This window comes from Theropithecus gelada, chromosome 4, assembly GCF_003255815.1.
Source record: "Theropithecus gelada isolate Dixy chromosome 4, Tgel_1.0, whole genome shotgun sequence".
NCBI classification, from domain to species: Eukaryota; Metazoa; Chordata; class Mammalia; order Primates; family Cercopithecidae; genus Theropithecus; species Theropithecus gelada.
Window position 1 is genome coordinate 41,697,048 of NC_037671.1, and position 18,624 is coordinate 41,715,671.

The 18,624-nt window shown below is 47.6% G+C and overlaps 1 protein-coding gene across 3 annotated transcripts in view; it reads right to left on the minus strand.

Annotated features, from left to right (window-relative positions):
• The window catches only part of KIF6 (kinesin family member 6), a 375,342-nt gene that overhangs the window by 18,856 nt on the left and 337,862 nt on the right, over positions 1-18,624 (minus strand). For all 3 annotated transcript variants that reach the window (XM_025382856.1, XM_025382857.1, XM_025382858.1), the window contains 3 exons: positions 7,245-7,329; positions 5,181-5,316; positions 1,748-1,845 (listed from right to left, as the gene is read on the minus strand). In XM_025382856.1, the coding sequence (XP_025238641.1) occupies positions 1,748-1,845; positions 5,181-5,316; positions 7,245-7,329 (319 nt within the window). The remainder of the gene's footprint in view (positions 1-1,747; positions 1,846-5,180; positions 5,317-7,244; positions 7,330-18,624) is intronic.

Genomic DNA, 18,624 nt, shown 5'->3' on the forward strand with positions numbered 1-18,624 from the left:
ATCTCGGCTCACTGCAACCTCTACCTACTGGGTTCAAGCGATTCTCCTGCCTCAGCCTCCCGAGTGGCTGAGATTACAGGCACGCACCATCACATCTGGTATTTTTGTATTTTTAGTAGAGATGGGGTTTCACCATGATGGCCAAGCTGGTCTTGAACTTCTGACCTCAGGTGATCCGCCCGTCTCAGCCTCCCAAAGTGCTGGGATTACAGGTGTGAGCCACCGCGCCTGGCCAATAGTTGTTTTTTAAGAATATATATATATATTTTAAAAGAATAGTTTTAAATGTACAGAAAAGTTGGAAAGATAGTGCACAGAGATCCCATGTAGCCTGTACACAGCTTCCCCTATTGGGCAGTTTTACCTTAGTGTGGTGCATTTGCCACAATCACTGAACCGATGTTGATACTTGTTATTAACTAAAGGCCATACTTTATTGGACTTTTCTTAGTTTTTCTCTAAAGCCTTTTTCTGTTCCAGGCTCCCACCCAGGACACCACTTTACATCTAGGTGGTGTGTCTCCCGAGGCTCCTCTTGGCTGTGACCGAGTCTCGCATTTGGTTTTCTGGGGACCTTGACAATGTGAGGTGTGCTAGTCAGGTGTTTTGTAGAGTGTCCTTCCATTGGGAAGTGTCTGATGTTTTCCTCATTCTTTGACTGGTGTTATGGGTTTCTGAGACGAAGGCCACAGAGGTTGAGTGCCACTCTTATCACATCATATCATGGGGACTGTCTGACACCTTTTTTTTTTTTTGAGACGGAGTCTCTCTCTGTCACCCAGGTTGGAGTGCAGTGGTGCGATCTCGGCTCACTGCAACCTCTGCTTCCTGGTTTCAAGCGATTCTCCTGCCTCAGCCCCCCAGGTAGCTGGGATTACAGGCGTGTGCCACCACACCTGGCTAATTTTTGTATTTTTAGTAGAGACAGGGTTTCCCCATGTTGGCCAGACTAGTCTCGACCTCCTGACCTCAGGTGATCCACCCACCTTGGCCTCCCAAAGTGCTGGGATTACAGGTATGAGCCACTGTGCCTGGCCCTCTGACACCTTTTTTAAAGCCCTATTTTATATTTCCAATGTGAGGGCTCAGAACCCCTTCAAACCCAAAGGATTGCTCCTTGGTGGCAGAGATGGAGGCCCCACACATACTGTCCTGGTCTCTGGCATCGGATGGACAATGGCAGGAGGCATGCATCATTGGTAATACCCCCTGGGTTGTGTGGTTGGAAACAGACAATAACATGGTTGTGGGGAAGTAGAGTCCCTGCTGGTCATCCCATCATTTAGGGAGACTGGCTCTGGGCCATCCTCATGTGCTATTGGAGGCTGCCTGAATCCTGGCTAGGATGAAGAGCTCTCCTGTGTCTCAGTAGGCTGGCTACCCACTGTCCCACCACCACTGTCCCCCAATCCCCTCTTCTCCCATGCTATGACCCTGTTCCATTCCTGCCAACCTCTTCTTCCCACTCAGGAGACAGGACCAGGGCTTGATTGTGAAACTTCTTGTCTCTTGTTACCATGGCAGTAGGTCTACTGGTTATCAGAACTAGGGACTGAAGGGGTGTGCACTCCAACCAGCTTGAAAGTCACTGTCCTGAGTATCTACGACTAATTAAAGGGTAAAAGGAATTCATCCTTCTGGATCATACGGCTTATCAGGAGACATGAGAGCCACAGGAATAGGTTAAAGAGAAAGGTAGGGAGCCTTTTCTGGGAACTCTAACACCTCTGGTGAGTTCTCACCTTACCTTTTGTTAGAGAAGAGTTGGGACTGTTCATGCAGGGAGTCAGATGTCTGGAGAAACGGCTTCGTGTGATCGAGTGAGTTCACTGCTGGAGAGTTTACCTGTTGGCCCCAGAGGGAGTTTCATAGTGTTAGCTTGAATCTAATGCCATAGGAAGATGTTCTTGATGTAATTCTTTTTTTTTTTTTTTTGAGATGGAGTCTCGCTATGTCGCCCACGCTGGAGTGCAGTGGCGTGATCTCGGCTCACTGCAACCTCCGCCTCCCGAGTTCAAGCAATTCTCCTGCCTCAGCCTCCCGAGTAGCTGGGATTAGGCGCCCGCCACCACACCCAGCTAATTTTTGTATTTATAGTAGAGACGGGGTTTTGCCAGGCATGGCCAGGCTGGCCTCGAATTCCTGACCTAAGGTCATGTGCCCACTTTGGCCTCCCAAAGTGCTAGGATTACAGGCGCGAGCCACAGTGCCTGGCCTTGATGTAATTCTTAAGGGGAACAAGCCAGCTATAAAAGTTAGTGTACACAACGTGTATGGCCAAAAACAAATCTAGACATGGTAATGACCATAATGATGGGCGTCAACGTATTGTCTAGGGACGGTAGAATTATGGGTAATATTTAATTTATGCTTTATGCTTTCCTGTGCTTTCCAAGTTTTCCAAGTTGAACATGTATTCCTTTTTAAAGATAGAAAAGAAATGTTTAAAATGTTATCTTCATTCTTCAAAAATACTTTCTGGTTTTGCTTCTCCTTGTCCCAAAAACCCCCTACTAAAGTCAGGAGACATCCACCGAGCACTTCGTGTAGGGGAACAGCTCTGCCATGGTGCTCTGCAAGTTGCACGACCCCACATAGGCCTCAAGAGCAAGGCATACATCACAGCTGGTCTAAGTCTTGGCAGAATTCCCTGTAACCCTCCTGGAACGTGAGCCATACAGGAAGCTTGCGAGTGGTTGCTACTGGTTATTTCCCACTTGCTTCCCTATCTTCCCAGAAGGTTATCCTAGAAGTTTCTTGTCACCTCCCTTGTTCCGATAAGGTTTGGAGCTTTCTGCCTCTGCCCACTCAGGGTACAGCTGCAGGCTATAGAACTGCTCAGAGGCAGCATGGAATTGGCCCCTCTGTACCGGTGTATCCCACCATCCCCCTTGCTGTCATCTGGTCCCTTTTGTTTCAGTGACATCCTGTGGTGCAGAGGACACATGGAGCTGACACCCTTGCCTACTCAGGCTTTCGCTGTCTCTGTAAGTCATACACTGTCTGAATATGTCAGCTTTGCCTGGACACTTCCCGAGTTTCACTGGATGACCCTTGTCGACCGGTCAGTGGTGGACTCCCTTGGGCGCCAGCTAGGGAAGGCCTCATTCACTGATGAACTTGCTAGGAAGGGCTCTTAACCTGAGGTCCACAGACAGAATCCAGGGGCTCTGCCAATGTGGATGGGAACCAATCACATCAGTATTTTCCCTAGCTGCTACCTGAAATTATTTCTTTCAGTGATAAGTGTAGACAACAAACCACAGAAGTATTAGCAATACCTGTGACTTTGTCACCCACAGAAATCAAGCATATTTTCATATCACCTGACAGTTGGTGCAGAGATCTTGAAATATTGTGTCATTTCATCATTACTTTGAAGTTATGATAAATATTGGGCCCACACCTAGATCTTATTAATTAATGCATTTTAAAAGTGGTACATGTATTCCCAGACCATAACTCAGAATATTTTGATAACCGTATTTCATTCTAACTAGTTTTCTTTGTTATCTCATGTATTTAATTTTATCCAGATATTCTTCTCTGTTGTCCTGCCACATGGCCACTTGGTATCACACTGGTTATTGCTTGGCTATGTCCTTGGCAAATCATCTTCTCTGGCTCTCAGATTTCTTGTCCTTAAAATGAAGGGATCAGCCTGTCAGATAATCACTAAGCGTTCTGCCAGCCAGACAAGTGATCTGATTGTGCGTATTTTGGCACTTCTGCTGCGCCACAACTGAAGTGTTCCATGAGGAAAACTGAAACTGGGATGTTGTGCTTACACTTATGAACAGGTTATTTCAGCCTTCATCAAACAGAAAACTTCTAAGAATTTGTCTAGAAAATATGGAAAAAATTATCTACACATTATGTTTTGAGTAAAAACTAGAAACCACCTAAATATTCAATGATAGGAGATTAAAACATATTTATGTGATGGAACAGAAACAGCCATTAAAACAATGCTGTAGGATAATAACATGAAAAAATAGCTATGCTATACAATTAATTTTTTTGTTTGTTTGTTTTTGAGACGAAGTCTTGCTCTGTCGCCCAGGCTGGAGAGCAGTGGCACGAATTCGGCTCACTGCAAGCTCCGCCTCCCGGGTTCACGCCATTCTCCTGCCTCAGCCTCCCAAGTAGCTGGGACTACAGGCGCCCACCACCTCGCCCAGCTAGTTTTTTGTATTTTTAGTAGAGACGGGGTTTCACCATGTCAGCCAGGATGGTCTCAATCTCCCGACCTTGTGATCCGCCTGCCTCGGCCTCCCAAAGTGCTGGGATTATAGGTGTGAGCCACCACGCCTGGCCTACAATTAATTTTTTAAAAGCCATTTGCGATACTTGAACAGCTATATGATTTATTATTATTATTATTGTTTTGAGACAGGGCCTTGCTCAGTCACCCAGGCCAGAGTGCAGTGGGTCTATCACTGCTCACTGCAGCCTTGACTTCCCAGCCTCAAGCACTCTGCCCATCTCAGACTCCCAAGTAGCTGAGACTATAAGCACATACTACCATGCCTGGCTAATTATTTTTATGTTCATTTTGATAGAGACAGGGTCTTGCCATGTTACCCAGGCTGGTCTTGAACTCCTGGGCTCAAGTGATCCTCCTGCTGCAGCCTCCCAAACTGCTGGGATTACAGGCATGAGCCACTGTGCCCAGCCTGATTCTATTTGTATAGAAACATATGGATATATATGCATAGAAATCAAGGTAAAAGAATATAATCAAACATGTTAATATCAATTACATTTAAGTAGGGAAATTATGATTTTTACTTTCTTTGTGTTGTTCTGCATAGTAAACTTTCTATAATTCATATTCACATATATATGACTGTGATAAGAAAAACAATAAATGTTGTCAGTAGGAAATCACTGGAGAATATCATACAAAGCATTGGCGGCAAACCCACTGATTTTTGGGAGCTGCATCTTTTATCCCTAATTTTTCCATTAATCAGGCAGAATTTTAGGCATGAGAGCAAGGAAACAATGAACCCCTGACCTTCCGTCATCCTTGTCACTACAGTGAGCACCTGCTTCATGAGCAGGGGCTGAGAACATGGGGGCCTGTGGGCCAAAGCCCCCACTGTGTCTCTTGACAGCCCCAGTGGGGCTGCATGACTGGCCCCTCCCCAGCTTCCCTGATGTTCCCCAGGCCATACCTGCAGGTTGGTGGCCTCGTCTGCCCACCAGACTTCAAACTCTTTCTGTAGCTTCACCTTGGCTTTGTCCATGAGCAGCTGCAAGTGCTCGATCTCCACCTTCAGGGCTTTCAGGCGAGTGAACATTGTTTTATACCTGCGGTGGAATTAGGGAAGAGTCAGTGCACTGCTGTCTTGAAAGCATGGCATGGAGCGGGGGCTGTAAATGAATCCCGTGTCTCAGAATCCTGGCAGAGCTGCCCTAGTGCTCAGGGACTGGGACCCTACAGGAGCTTCGGAGGCCAGGCTACGGCACCAGGCTTTGAGTCCATCACAGAAAAGCAGAGGGAGACATTTTGGTCCAGTAGGCCCATAGGAATCTGTGTGTGAGATGAATGACCTCTCCCCCAAGAATGAAAACTGCCATTTGCTGAGCTCTTACTAAAGCATAAGCACTGCTGCAGGCACTCAACATATACAAGCTCATGTAATCCTCACAACCCTATGGAGGAGATGCTATGATTAATACCTCTATTTTACAGATTCGGAACCTGAGACAGGTATGAAGAGGTTATATAACTTGCTCTATGGGACAGAGATAACTGAGGAGCCAGGATCTGAACCTAGGTGGTCTGGTTCTAGAACCACAGTCTTAACTGCCTCATCATTCTACTGGCTCACCTTCATGCTGAGGACCAAAATTAACACTGTGCTTATGAATGCACACATATATTGGTTTTGGGAATGCTAGAATGAATCAGAAATTGTCCAACAGGAAACAGTCCAATAAACAGGCCGAAGATATAAGTTGGCCTCTAAGATGACACTGAGATTGGAAATGTGGGCCAAGGGGACAAGATGAAGATGGAGTAAAGACACAAGAAGAATGGGTTGGAGGCTGGGTGCAGTGGCTCACGCCTGTAATTCCAGCACTTTGGGAGGCCGAGGCAGGCAGATCACCTGAGGTCAGGAGTTCGAGACCAGCCTGGCCAACGTGGCAAAACCCCGTCTCTACCAAAAATACAAAAATTAACCGGGCGTGGTGAGGGGTGCCTGTAATCCCAGGTACTCTGGAGGTTGAGGCAGGAGAATTGCTTGAATCCGGGAGGTGGAGGTTGCAGTGAGCTGAGATCGCACCACTGCACTACAGCCTGGGAAACAAAGTGAGACTCCGTTTCACACACACACAAAAAGAAACAACAACAAAAAAACAAAAACAAAAACAGAATGGGTTGGAAAGAAACTGAGGAAAATGAACAAAGCGAGGGAGAAGAGAAGGTGGACGACTGGGGAGGGCCCCAAGGGAGTGGAGAGCGACCGCAGCATGTGGGCTCAGGTAGTCAGGGCTTTCTGTAGGAAGACACCTGCACATCTGCTAGGAGCCACCTGAAGACCAGCACCTGGAGCTTTGATCTCCTAGGTGTGGGTAGCGGGGCAGGGGAGGTGCATGCCAGGTCAGCTGGGGGTTGGGGTGAAGAAGGGAGTGTGCTGCAGTGACACCACCGGCTCCTTGAGGCAGGAAAGGTGACTTTAGTCTCTCCAGAGTCTACCCATGGCATGGGGGAGATAGCACACATGTGCTAAATGCATCAATGAATGAATGGATGCAGCTTGATCAGCATGTGGAGCAAGATTCGATGACCACGCTGTATACCAGGAATGGCTACATGTCTGTTTATGCTTGAGGCTCCTCACTCTGTAAGTGAAGTCGTTTGGAGACCCCAAATGCCTGCAGCTGCGTGAGAGTATGACGTTCTCAGGACTCGGAGGGAAGTGGGCTTCAGCCACAGGCATGCGGAAGACCACTGTGGTCATCCTTCTTGGCTCCTGTAGGTGGCAGCAGTGGACAAGCCCAGCTGCTTCCCGGGCCTGGCTTGGCTTGTTCTCCATTCTAACCTCACATTGCCTGGGGTCCTGCCTTTCACACCTGCCTGCTCAAAGGCAGCCCCTCCTCCTCCTGCTATTCTAGGATCCAGCTGCTGGACCCACAAGTCCCTGAGTAGCTGCAGCCTTGGGCAGCTCCAGGATGACGCTGAGACCCTGGGAGGCTGGGCTCGGGCTGTGTGTGGCTAAAAGGAAGGGCACCTTCTCTTTTCTTCCTCCAGTTGTGATCGCAGCTTCTCCTCCTGCTGGTCTGGCATCAGAGGCACTGCCATGTTTTCCGAGATTCCTGTAGAAGGAACGCAATGAGATGGTGAGAAAGAAAGGTAAAAGGAAAAAGTGTGATATCTGGGCAGATGACAGAGTTCAAGGGCACCCCAGGAAGAAGGGGGCCCCTGTGAGTTCCTTCTGGGGCCTCTTGGTGGCAACCTCTCCTCAGCTGAAAGCCCTGAGAGGAGCGGCTTCCAGGGTTATTGTCCCTCTGCTGTCCCTCCCACTGCCAACATCTGTCACTGGAAGGCAATTCTCCCTCTACTAATCTTTTCACTATTGAGCTCATTCATTTCCTGTTGAGTCTCCAGGGAAGATGCAAAATAGCATTTCCCCATCCTCTGATAAAGAGCCCTTCAGGGCTGGGCACGGTGGCTCATGCCTGTAATTCCAGCACTTTGGGAGGCCTAGGCAGTCAGGTCACCTGAGGTTAGGAGTTCGACACCAGCCTGGCCAACATGGTCAAACCCCATCTCTACTCAAAATTCAAAAATTAGCCAGGCGTGGTGGCAGGTGCCTATAATCCAAGCTACTCTGGAGGCTGAGGCAGGAGAATCGCTTGAACCCAGGAGGTGGAGGTTGCAGTGAGCCAAGATCGCACCATTGCACTCCAGCTTGGGTAACAAGAGAGAAACTCCATAAGAAAAAAAAAAAGCCCTTCACAAACAAGGAAACCTCTCTAAACCATCTGACATCTTTCTCTGCACAAGTGGAGTGCTGAATTTCCAGCCTCAGAATCGTGTCTCCTGTTTTTCACTCCCTCTGCAGCAGTGGTTCTCAAGCCTGATGAACTCAGGCCATGTTAATTCACAACCAGGGTTGAGCCCAAGCCATGGCGACCGGACCATGATGGGGCCGGGGAAGGGCTGAGGACATCAGCAGGTATCAGCTGCTGCGCGTGTCTGCGTCCCTCTGATGCCAACCTCTGTCTTCCCCCATGTGACCGCCACTGGTTGCCTGCTCTGGCTAATGTGCTCATCTGAAGCCAGCTCTCCCCTAGCCCAGAGTATGGGGACTTTTTATTCTCCTAGGAGTCTCTTCGTGGTTGCCCTGCTTTTCTGAGCTCCATAGACAACATCCTAGAAGTCACACAGCCCTGCTTTTTACTCCATGTAGGGGAGATTCAGCTGTGGTCCACATGCTTCCAGATGTGCTCCGACTGAATCCTTATAGTATTTATTTGCCACAAGTGTTATTACTCCATTTTACAGATAAGGACACTGAGGTTCAAAGAGGGTAAACTGCCCAAGCTAGGTGGCTAACTTCAGGAACCTTGGATTCAAAAATCCCTTTGAAAACATTTCTGACAGAAGGTCATCTGCTTTCTGCTCAAATACTTCCAGGGATGAGGAGCTCACTACTTGGCAGGATAGCACATTTCATGGTGGACAGCTCTGTTTCCTCCTACTTTTGAGCCAAGACATTTCCCACTAACTTCTTTTCACCTCTACTTTGGCTCTTTGGAGCAGCATAGCATATTTTTCTTCTTAATCCGATGGTCCCTTAAATATCTGAACAACAATATCAAAATACCACATGTGTCTGGAACTTTTTTTTTTTTTTTTTTTTTTTTTTTTCTGAGACGGATTCTTGCACTGTCACCAGGCTAGAGTACAGGGCGCGATCTCCACTCACTGCAACCTCTGCCTCCCAGGTTCAAGTGATTCTCTTGCCTCGGCTTCCTGAGTAGCTGGGACTACAGGTGCGCACCACCACACCCAGCTAATTTTTGTATTTTTAGTAGAAACGGGGTTTTACCATGTTGGCCAGGATGGTCTTGATCTCTTGACCTCATGATCCACCCGCCTCGGCCTCCTAAAGTGCTGTGATTACAGGTGTGAGCCACTGCACCCAACCCCCCTTTTTTTCTTAGACTGACTCCTGCTCAATCTCTCCCCTGAAGTTTCAGTGACCTGGTTACTTTCCCATTTATCTTAAGTATGAAGCCTAGGTCTGGACATAATAATTCCATAGGTCTGAAAGGTACAGAGTAGAGTAGGGCTCCTCTTACCTTTTAAAAATTTAAGCTCTATATTTTTGTAGCAGGTGAATTACTAACAATGACCATTTATTGGGGGCTTTCTGTGTGCTAAGTTCTGCCAAATTCTACTAGGCACTGGTCGAGGTCCTCTATGTACCCTATTGCTAATTCTCAAAACAACCCTTCAAGGATGGCATTGCCATCTTGTTTCAACCAGATTCTTAGTCTCAGAGAGGGCCGTGGATAACACAAGGTTACACAGCTGCTAAATAGCAGAGCTGGGACGTGAACCCATTTGTTTTTTTCTGATTCCAAGGAGCTAAATGTTTCTACCAGACAGCCTCCCCAACACTGCTTGTGATTTTTAGCAGCTCTGTCGTGGTTGGCCCCTATTAAGCTTGTGGTCAGTTTTAAAACTTGCCTGTTTTTTAAATAAGTGATTGTGTCAAAATGCATTCTGTTTCAGTGTGATTGTCCTTTTGATCCTGAAGGTACCACTTCACATTTATTGGCAGCCTAGCCTGCTGGAGGTCCTTATTCTGTCACGTCATTATTCTTCCCCTTTGACTTCCTTACCCATTTGTTACCTGTGTTTTTTATGTCATTAGCTTATTGATAACTATGCTAACTGGATCATGGTTCTGTCTGTCATCTTCCAGGTTCCAGTGACCCCCTTTTCCTTGTGTCAATTGCCAACTTTAAATTGACAGGAAGAGCACGTGTCTTATTTCATTATCTAAACACAGGAAATGCAGATACCATCGACATCCCACCTGAAGTCCACACTGTCGTCTGTGTTTGTGCAATTTACTGGTTCAGATGAGGCAGCCCGCCTGTCCACATCACCCTCAGCCCCCAAGTCTCAGGCACAGGAAGCTCTCAAGGGCAGAGATTGGGGTCCTCCTGCTCTGAGTGTCTTCCCCCAGTGCTGTGTTCAGACTCCATGTATAGGGTGCACTCAGTGCCTCGCATGTTTGCTGGTCTTGTCTTCTTTGAAAGTCGTCAGACAAAATAAACTGAAGGAAGTATCTTAACATGAAACTGACAACGGCAGAACTTTCAATGGACAAATTATTTCCTTTTTAAAAAGTTTCAGAAATGGCCCCAGGTATCTTCCAGACTGCTAAAAATAACACTGTGAATCTCCTTCCTCCTTTTAACACTTTTGTCCCCACTCCAAGGGCACCCCTGAGAAATTCAGTGAAGCCCCCCTCTGCTGTGACTGGCTAGACGTCCTGCTGCAAGCCCAGCATGTGAGAGGCTGCTGGAGGCAGGTGGAGGAAGAGCTGCTGGACTCACACAGGCCCATCTCACCCGGCCAGAAGAGGTGGTCTCCAGGGCTTCGTGAACAGACAGCAGAAGGTAGGAGGGCGGGCCGGGCTGGCCTGCTCTTCCGTATAAAAGCTGCCGTCACCCCGTGTGAACACAGAGCCCCTCTGTAGGAGGCAGGCTCTTGCCTTGCCCCATGGCTGGTTGTCTTTTCCTTGGGCATCTTGCAGGTTCCCCCGCAGGTCACAGAGTCTCAGGTGCCCTGGAAGTGTGTGGGGTGTTCAGGAGCCTTAGGCAAGGAGCACATTCTGAATGCCTCTGACACAAGCATGGAATGATAACAGCGCCATCTGAGGAGTCACTGGAGCCCAGTCCCCGCGCAACACCACTTTCATTCTCACCACCCCAGCTGGCAGACATGATCACCTCTGCTTCAGTCCGGAAGACCAAGGCTTAGGGTGACTAGGTGGCTTGTGCGATGCCACAAAGCTACCAAATAGCGCCAGGCTTTGGATCCAAATCTAGTCACTCATCTGCTTATTTAACAAATGTTTATCGAGCATTGACTATGTGTCTGCCCCTGTTCTAGGGGGATTTCAGGGGGGAAGACAGACACTAAAACAACAAATAATTGAGTCTGCAGCGTCATGCCGGGGATCGGAAGGTGCTGTGAGGAAAGACGAAGCGGGGTAAAAAGACAGGATGACAGAGTGGAGGGCTGCCACGCCAGGTGGGGGGTGAGGGCCTCTAAGCGGGGGGACATTTGAGCAGTGGCCTGAATGGAGGGAGGGAACAGGCATGCAGAAATCGGGGTGCAGAGTGTACAACAGTAAGTGCAAAGGGCCTGAGGTGTGGGCCTGCTTGCTGCATCTGACAACAATGAGAAGGCCAGGGCGCCTGAGTGGTTGGTAAGGGAAATTGTGGTGGGAGCTGAAGTCAGTGAAGAAACTGAGACCAGACCCTGGCGGATCTTGTGAGCCACGGTAAGGACACTGGCTTTGAGAGAGATGGGAGGCTGGAGTATTTTGAGGAGAGGAATAGGCTCGATCTATTCCTTTGAAAGCTTTTGAGTGTTTTTGTGTTTTGTGTTTTTTTGCTGATCAAGACAAAGCTACTCCAAACTGAACAACAGTTAATGTGGAGGTGGCGCCAGGAAGCTGGGAGTCTGTTGAAAGGGTCTGGGAAAGAAAGCTGGGGCAAGGGACCTTGGGAAGCCAGAATGAGGGCACAGCACACCCCACGACACAAACTACCCACGTTGTCATGACAACCAAATGGGCCTGCTGCCCGAAGTGATGTTTGCCTGGTGCAATGCATTGCAGCCTCACCAGGAGACAGCCTCTGGCTGCTTCTGATGTGTTCTGAGGCTTGGCTCATCAGTAACCTCTGAAGAGAAATAGGGGCTGGGAACTCAAAGGGAACCAAACAAAAGCGACTGAGCAAGAACAGAAGAAGAGGGAGTAGCTACAAAGGGCATTTGAGTTTTGTAGGTCTCCATCCCCACGGGGACTCTGGCCAGGGACAGAACCTCCCACCACCTGACAGGAGGCACAAGGAGCCCTCCTTTCAAGGACAGGATTCTGGCTGGGACAGCAGCACAGGAGGTCACAGTCCCGAGTGGCCTGTGAGGTCACACTGTTCATCTGTGGGGAGGCAGCTGTCTCCAAAGCAGTACAAAAGCAAGAGAAGGGTTTCTGTAGGTCTGAATGGCACACAAGGAAGAAGCCCTGAGCAGTCAAACAGAAACTGAAGCTTCGACTTGGGAGGACGCACAGTCCCAGGCTGACCTTATCTCTGAAGTCACGGGTGTTTTGGAATTAGCCGTGCAAGGACCAGAGGGGCTCTTGCTGGGAAGGGCCAGCCAAGATGTGGACCCCCTTCTTCCTGACATAATTTCTACTGGAAAGATCTCCGCAACTCCTTGTCCCACTTCCCCATGCCCTCCTCTCAAATGCTCTCTCTCCCACGCAGTTATCTGATGTTTGAAATGTGCAGAATCGTTTCTTTGGTTCAGTGGTTCTCAACTGGGGGTGCACATCAGAATCACTTAAGGAGCTTATAAAAGCACACAGACAGCTGGGCCCTACTCCAGACCTACTGAGTTAAAATTTGTCGGTAGGGTCCCCTGGTGATTCCGAGGCTCACCCCTTGTTAAGAAACACTGCTTATGGCTTCAAGCCCAGTTTTAATGCAAGTACTCCGTGCAGAAGTTACTGAGAATACAGGCCCTGCAGACGTTTAGACAGGATGGTGTGTGGGAGCTAGCATGTCCCCTACATGCCTGCCTGCTTTCTAGACCTTTGGGAGCCACTGTGATAAAAGTAAAAAGGGCTTCAGGGGTTTGCAACCAGGAAAACACACTCTCTGTAAGGTTGAAACTGCCTGCATCTGGCCCTTGTAGGTGCTTGATAAAATCTGAATAATGATAACCATCGCACAGCTGCTATATGGGTTAGAAATGTCATAGGTATTGTCTTGTATAATCTACAACTCCCACTCTAGGTGGGGAAACTGAGCTCTGATAGAGGAAGTAACCTGCCCAGGATGGCGCTGCCAGTAAGCAGAGCTAGGGGGAGAACTGGCTCTGTCTGATTTCAAAGCTGGTGCCCTTTCCTCTGTAAGTGATTCCGATAATGAAGGAAGCCACAGGGCAGATTATTGAAGTCTGTATTGACTCATCGTTGGTGTTTGAAGGTGTTGCTCTTTTCCATGAATGCCTTTCAGATCTGGGTTGGGGCTGAGAGAAAGTCTTAGTGTCTTCCCCTGGTGCTGGCCTGTGATGTCTGACCTTTAATAACCGAAATCCATGACCTGTGCCCCAGTCCCACATGGCATTTGCAGCTTGCCTGCTGGGTGTGAAGAGCTATCTACCTGTGCTCCAGGGTCAGCCCATAGAATACCCACAGCCGGCCTGTTCCATGCCCTTGGCTGGACTAGGAATCTCAAAGAGGATGATGTTGAAATTTCTGACCATTCACCAAAGCCAAAAGGGGCCCTCTGGGCTTCTGTAGAGCAAAGGCTATGGGGCCCACATGGCCGTTGCCTAGCCAGTGCCCTGCGTGGGAAGGGGCGGTGAGTTATGTGGCTCTACCATGGCAGACAAGACATCAGAGCCAGGAGGCACTCCAGCTGGTCGTCTTGGCCATCCAACTATCCAATTAATGATTCATTTGCTGAATACCCACTCTGGGTCTCCTTGGGGCTCAGCTGTCTCACACAACCATAGATCACTTCAGCCTCACCTTGTTCGAGAAGTCAAAGTGTCTATTCTTACGGAGATTGATGGTGTTCATAGCTCAATTACCACAATGGTCAGCAGCTCAGGGGCAGATTCTGGCTTCCCAATCAGACCACTGCCTGTTTAATGGCTCAAATTTATTATCAGCTGGAGCGGTCACATGCCGACGGGTGCTCAGTGCTGCCATCCATCCTGGTGTTGATTTTGTAATACCTTAGCGGCCCCAGGCATGCCCAGATTTAAGGGTGTGCTAAATGACCCTGCGATACATGGCTGTGCCTGATAATTTCTTGGGCACACTCACCCACACCGCCACAGGCCCTGTGCTCACTGCCACTGCCTTCCCTTCAGGAAGAGCACGGCACTCTGTGAGAAGATAAATGGCTGTACTTTAGTACAATCAGCAACGTGCCAGATGCCTGCTTGTAGCAAAACCCTGGCCCTGACAGTCTCCTCCTAGAAGGCCGTCCACCATCTCTTCCTGTGTGAGTAATCTTCCCTGCTATGAGTGTGGGCCTCTGCCCAAGGTTGTCCCCTGGGATGGCGGCCTCTCTCCTTCAGATCTGCTCCTTCTCACCACCATGTTCTCTGTGGAGGAGGCAGACCATAAAGTCAGAGGGTCAGCGTGCACTAGGGTCAGTCGGCAATATAAAGGAGACCCTAGGGCCATACGCCATACACAGGGAAGACATTCCTAGTCTTATTACTGCTTGAACTTGGCATGGATCCCATTCGTGGTCACCTCTGTTCAAATGGGAGCTCTCTCTCATCTCTCTCCACCACTCCTTCTGCTGGAACCCCAGATATATCTTTTTGTTACTGGTCTGCATTTCTCTTATCACCACCACTAAGAGCCTGGCACGGTGATTTCTGGGTCTGACCCACAAGGTCCCCCTTTTACCCTGGCACATAGCACCTCTCCCAGCCTACCCCTCCGGGGCAGCCTTCCAGTCCACTGTGACTTTCTCACTCCTCTACCGGAAGTGTGCTTGAAGTTCTGAACTCAGGTTTCTCTCAAAGCTTTGAGTACCTTGGCAGTTCTCCCTCCTGTCGCTTTAGCCTCATGGACTTGTGACCATATGGCTCAGTGCAGTGGCTTCTCAGAGACCTTAGTAGGAAACTTGCCATGCCTACAATCCAGCTGCATCTTTATCGCACTGGACCAGCCAGGGGCAGTGTTCTCAGGACACATATGATCTTTTGGGGTGAGAGCAGTTTTTCTTGCACCTATAAGAGCCAGCACAGGCCTTCTTCCTATGAAAACCTCTAATGAAGATGGTTAGTAGGGTTCCATCAATTCTCTTAACTGGCTGATCAGAGAAATTTCAGGAGTTTTAAAAATTGAGTTGCGGATCCTTCATAAAGCTGTCTCCCTCTACTTTTGGAAAACATACCTGCTACTAGCCAATTTGTAAATTTATCCTTTCATTTGGCAATAACTTATCATATATTGGAGTCAAAAGTGAGTTCTGAGACAGACCACACAGTAGAACTGGCACATTTTCAAAGTGAAATGGCGAGAGCTGGCTAGACAATCCACACACTCACACCAGCATTTGAAAAGGGCCAAAATAAATGTTTGACGAGAATTCCTTGAAAAAGAGCAAGCAGTTTGCCTAAGCCTACCTCCTCTCCCTCCTTGGGGGTGGTGTGTGGGGAGATGCATCTTCCTCCCTCAGGGCCAGTGAGGGAGCCTGAGAGACCACGCAGAAAGTTTGCTGAGAATTCTCAGGGATCTGTGTGGGTGTTGGAGGTAGGGGGCAAGAAGGCCAGAGAGCACTACTGTCTGATTTTTCTTCAGGAGCTCTAGAGGGTGGGGAATGGGCTGATGATCTGCTAGCGGTAAGAGCAGGGTTACTACTGTGTTTCTGTTGACCCAACACGGGCTATAAGCACAGAAGAGAGGCAGGTTAGGGGCACTTTGGATTAGTGGTGTGCTGGTAAGTGTTTAACAACCAGCTCTCTGGAAGAAAAAAGCCCTGATTTTCAGTGTTTGCCAATTTTGGGGGTGCAAATACTCCTGTTCAGTCTACCAACATGTTGTTCCTGAATCTGGAGTTGGGGAAAAACACACACAATCAGCCCTTGTGAGCCAGTGGGAGCTGGCTCCAGCCCGCCTCTGAGCTCCTCTACTGCAACACTTGACACATTCTTTCTCACGGGGCCACCAGAGGGGCAATGGGAACGCAGGAGAAGGAAACTTGGAGGCGGGCAACCTGGGGGTGGTATGCTGGGCCTATTTCTAGCCCATTGGCTTCTCTACCCTCTTTTACTTTCCTTACACCCTCTGTCTGGGCTCCCAAAGTGGGGAACAGCAGCAAGCAACTGGAGGGTAGGAGGAGAGAGTGGCCAAGCTGTTTCTTCACGGGAGACATCTCTGCGGGGTCACAAGCTGGACACATGACTTGACTGAAGGTCACAGTATCAGATGGCGAGGGCCTTTCTGCACAGCCCTGACAGTTTTTAAATTCCAGTGACTTCTCCCTGTCTTGTCCAGGCCTAGGGACAGCAATGCTTCCTGCTTTGCTGCAGTGACTATCTCTGGGGTGCTCTCCCTTGCAGTTTCCCTACACTCTGCTTATGCCTCTGTAGATAGGTCTTTATCCAATTATCTTCACAACGTCTCATCGGAGTGCTGACATCTGCTTCCTGTTAGGACTCCGACCCATATAGGTTCAAACTGGGTAAGGAACTGTCCAGTAAGGCACATTCCCTTAAGTTAAGGGACCTGCTAGTGAAGGACCTCCAGAGACCCATGAAAGCACCCCAAATTGGGAAGAGTCTGCTTTGAATATCTACCAGGCCCAGAGAGTCCAAGGCCACATTACAGCAGAACCATTCAAGTGAGATTTTACCAACAGCCCTTCCTCCCTTTCTTCTTTCCTCTAATCCCTTCTTGAGGAAATTGAGCCTTAGCAGGCTGAGGAAGGGATGGAGTTAGAAAGACAGAAGCTGATGACGATTTCCCTCTCCTCCTGACAGTTGGCCTGAGTTGGGGTAAGGGAGAGAAGTCTTATCTCTTGGTGAAATTGGAATTATTAAGATCGCAATTACAATATAAAATGACCACTCTTTTTGGTTTGTAATTAACAATGAATGACCAATTCAGTTACGGAGTGGATCAATTTCCATCCAGGGGCAGAGGAAGAACGTTCCCTCCTATGAAGATGGAAAGAGACGATGAGAGAACAACAAAAAACTAACCTTCAGGGCACTTCCCTGTATCACTCATGTCAGGCACACCATCGACAGCTATTAAGTCCCTACCAAAAATCAGGATGTGCCTGGGGAAGAAAATAAGTGGTAAATTTTCTGTTTTCACTTTTAAGTAAAACGATCCTGACATAAATGGTAGTGAGGAGAATTAAGATTAATAAGAATTGAATTGGGATTCACTTTTTACTACGATTTCTATCACAAGGATTCCACTAAAAAAGTAATTTTTATTTGATCTATGAAGCCTTGGAATCTAATCCTTCATAGAGTTCTGGGAATTATTATAAACCCTTCCAAACACAAAAAGTTCAGAGAATGATATAAATAACACCCATGTACTGACTATATTTTGAAATATCTAAATAGTTTTCTGCAGTTTCATTTTTTAATTTTAAATAGAACATTACAGAATTGGTAAAAGCATCCTCCACAATTCACTACCCTTTCTCCTGGGCAGGCTCCTGGCTCTTTACAACAGCTCCCTCACTCAAATAGATATCAGGATTTTCAAAATACCACTTAAAGCTTTCTATTTGTTATTTAGCACCCATCATTTGTATTTCAGCACAGCCAACCTTGGTTTCCTGTTGGTTGGTCTTTCCCAAACTAATCATCACCTTCTCTGGGGAGATGGGAAAGACTTACCCAACTCCATTACACATGCAACAGAACTGTTCCTAGGAAACACCGAGGCCTTTCTGGGTCCAAGATTTGCCAAGCACAGATGGCGATTTTCATCATGTGTAAAGGAAAAAGAGGACAGATGGAGGGGCCAGCCATAATACATTCTAGTCTAGCAGATGAGATGCAGAGGCTAGAATTTTGTCTTCTATATGTTTGGTCAAATGCCTAATTTGCTCAAAGCAGCACCTATGATTTCTGCACATTTGCATGATGAAAAAAAAAATGGCTCTGACAACTGGTAACAAGATCATCTGGGATCAGTGCTTGAAGGAATAGACAGCCCCTTCTTGGATGTGATTGTGTTTTTTTTTGCAAGAAAGAGTGATCAGTGGTGTCTGTGAGTAAATATGGCTAGAGCAGTGTAGTAACCGTGTCTTATGGAGGCCTTCAATGGTGCTGATGGCCCACAGCCATGGTCAGCTCTGTGGCAAGGAGTCTGAAATTGTCTCTGTTTGCTGATGACTTGAATTTATATATAGAAAACCCTAAAGACTCAGCCAAAAAACTTCTGGTTGATAAGTGAGTTCAGTAAAGTTGCAGGATACCAAATAAGCATATAAAAGCCAGTAGCATTTCTATATACTAACAACAAACTATCCAAAAGAAAAATTTAAAAAAAAATCCATTAATGATAACAACAACAAAAAACCCCAAAGAACAAACAAACAAAAATTGGGTGTAAATGTAACTAAGGAGGTATAATTGAAAACTACAAAACAGTGATGAAAGAAATGGAACAAAACCCACAGATAAATGGAAAGATATCCTGTATTCATGGATTTGAATAATTAATATTGTTAAAATATCCATACTACCCAAAGCAACACACAGATTCAATGCAATCCTTATGAAAACTCCAATGTTATTTTTTATGGAAATAGAAAAAAATCCTAACATTCATCTGGAACCACAATAGACCTTCAATA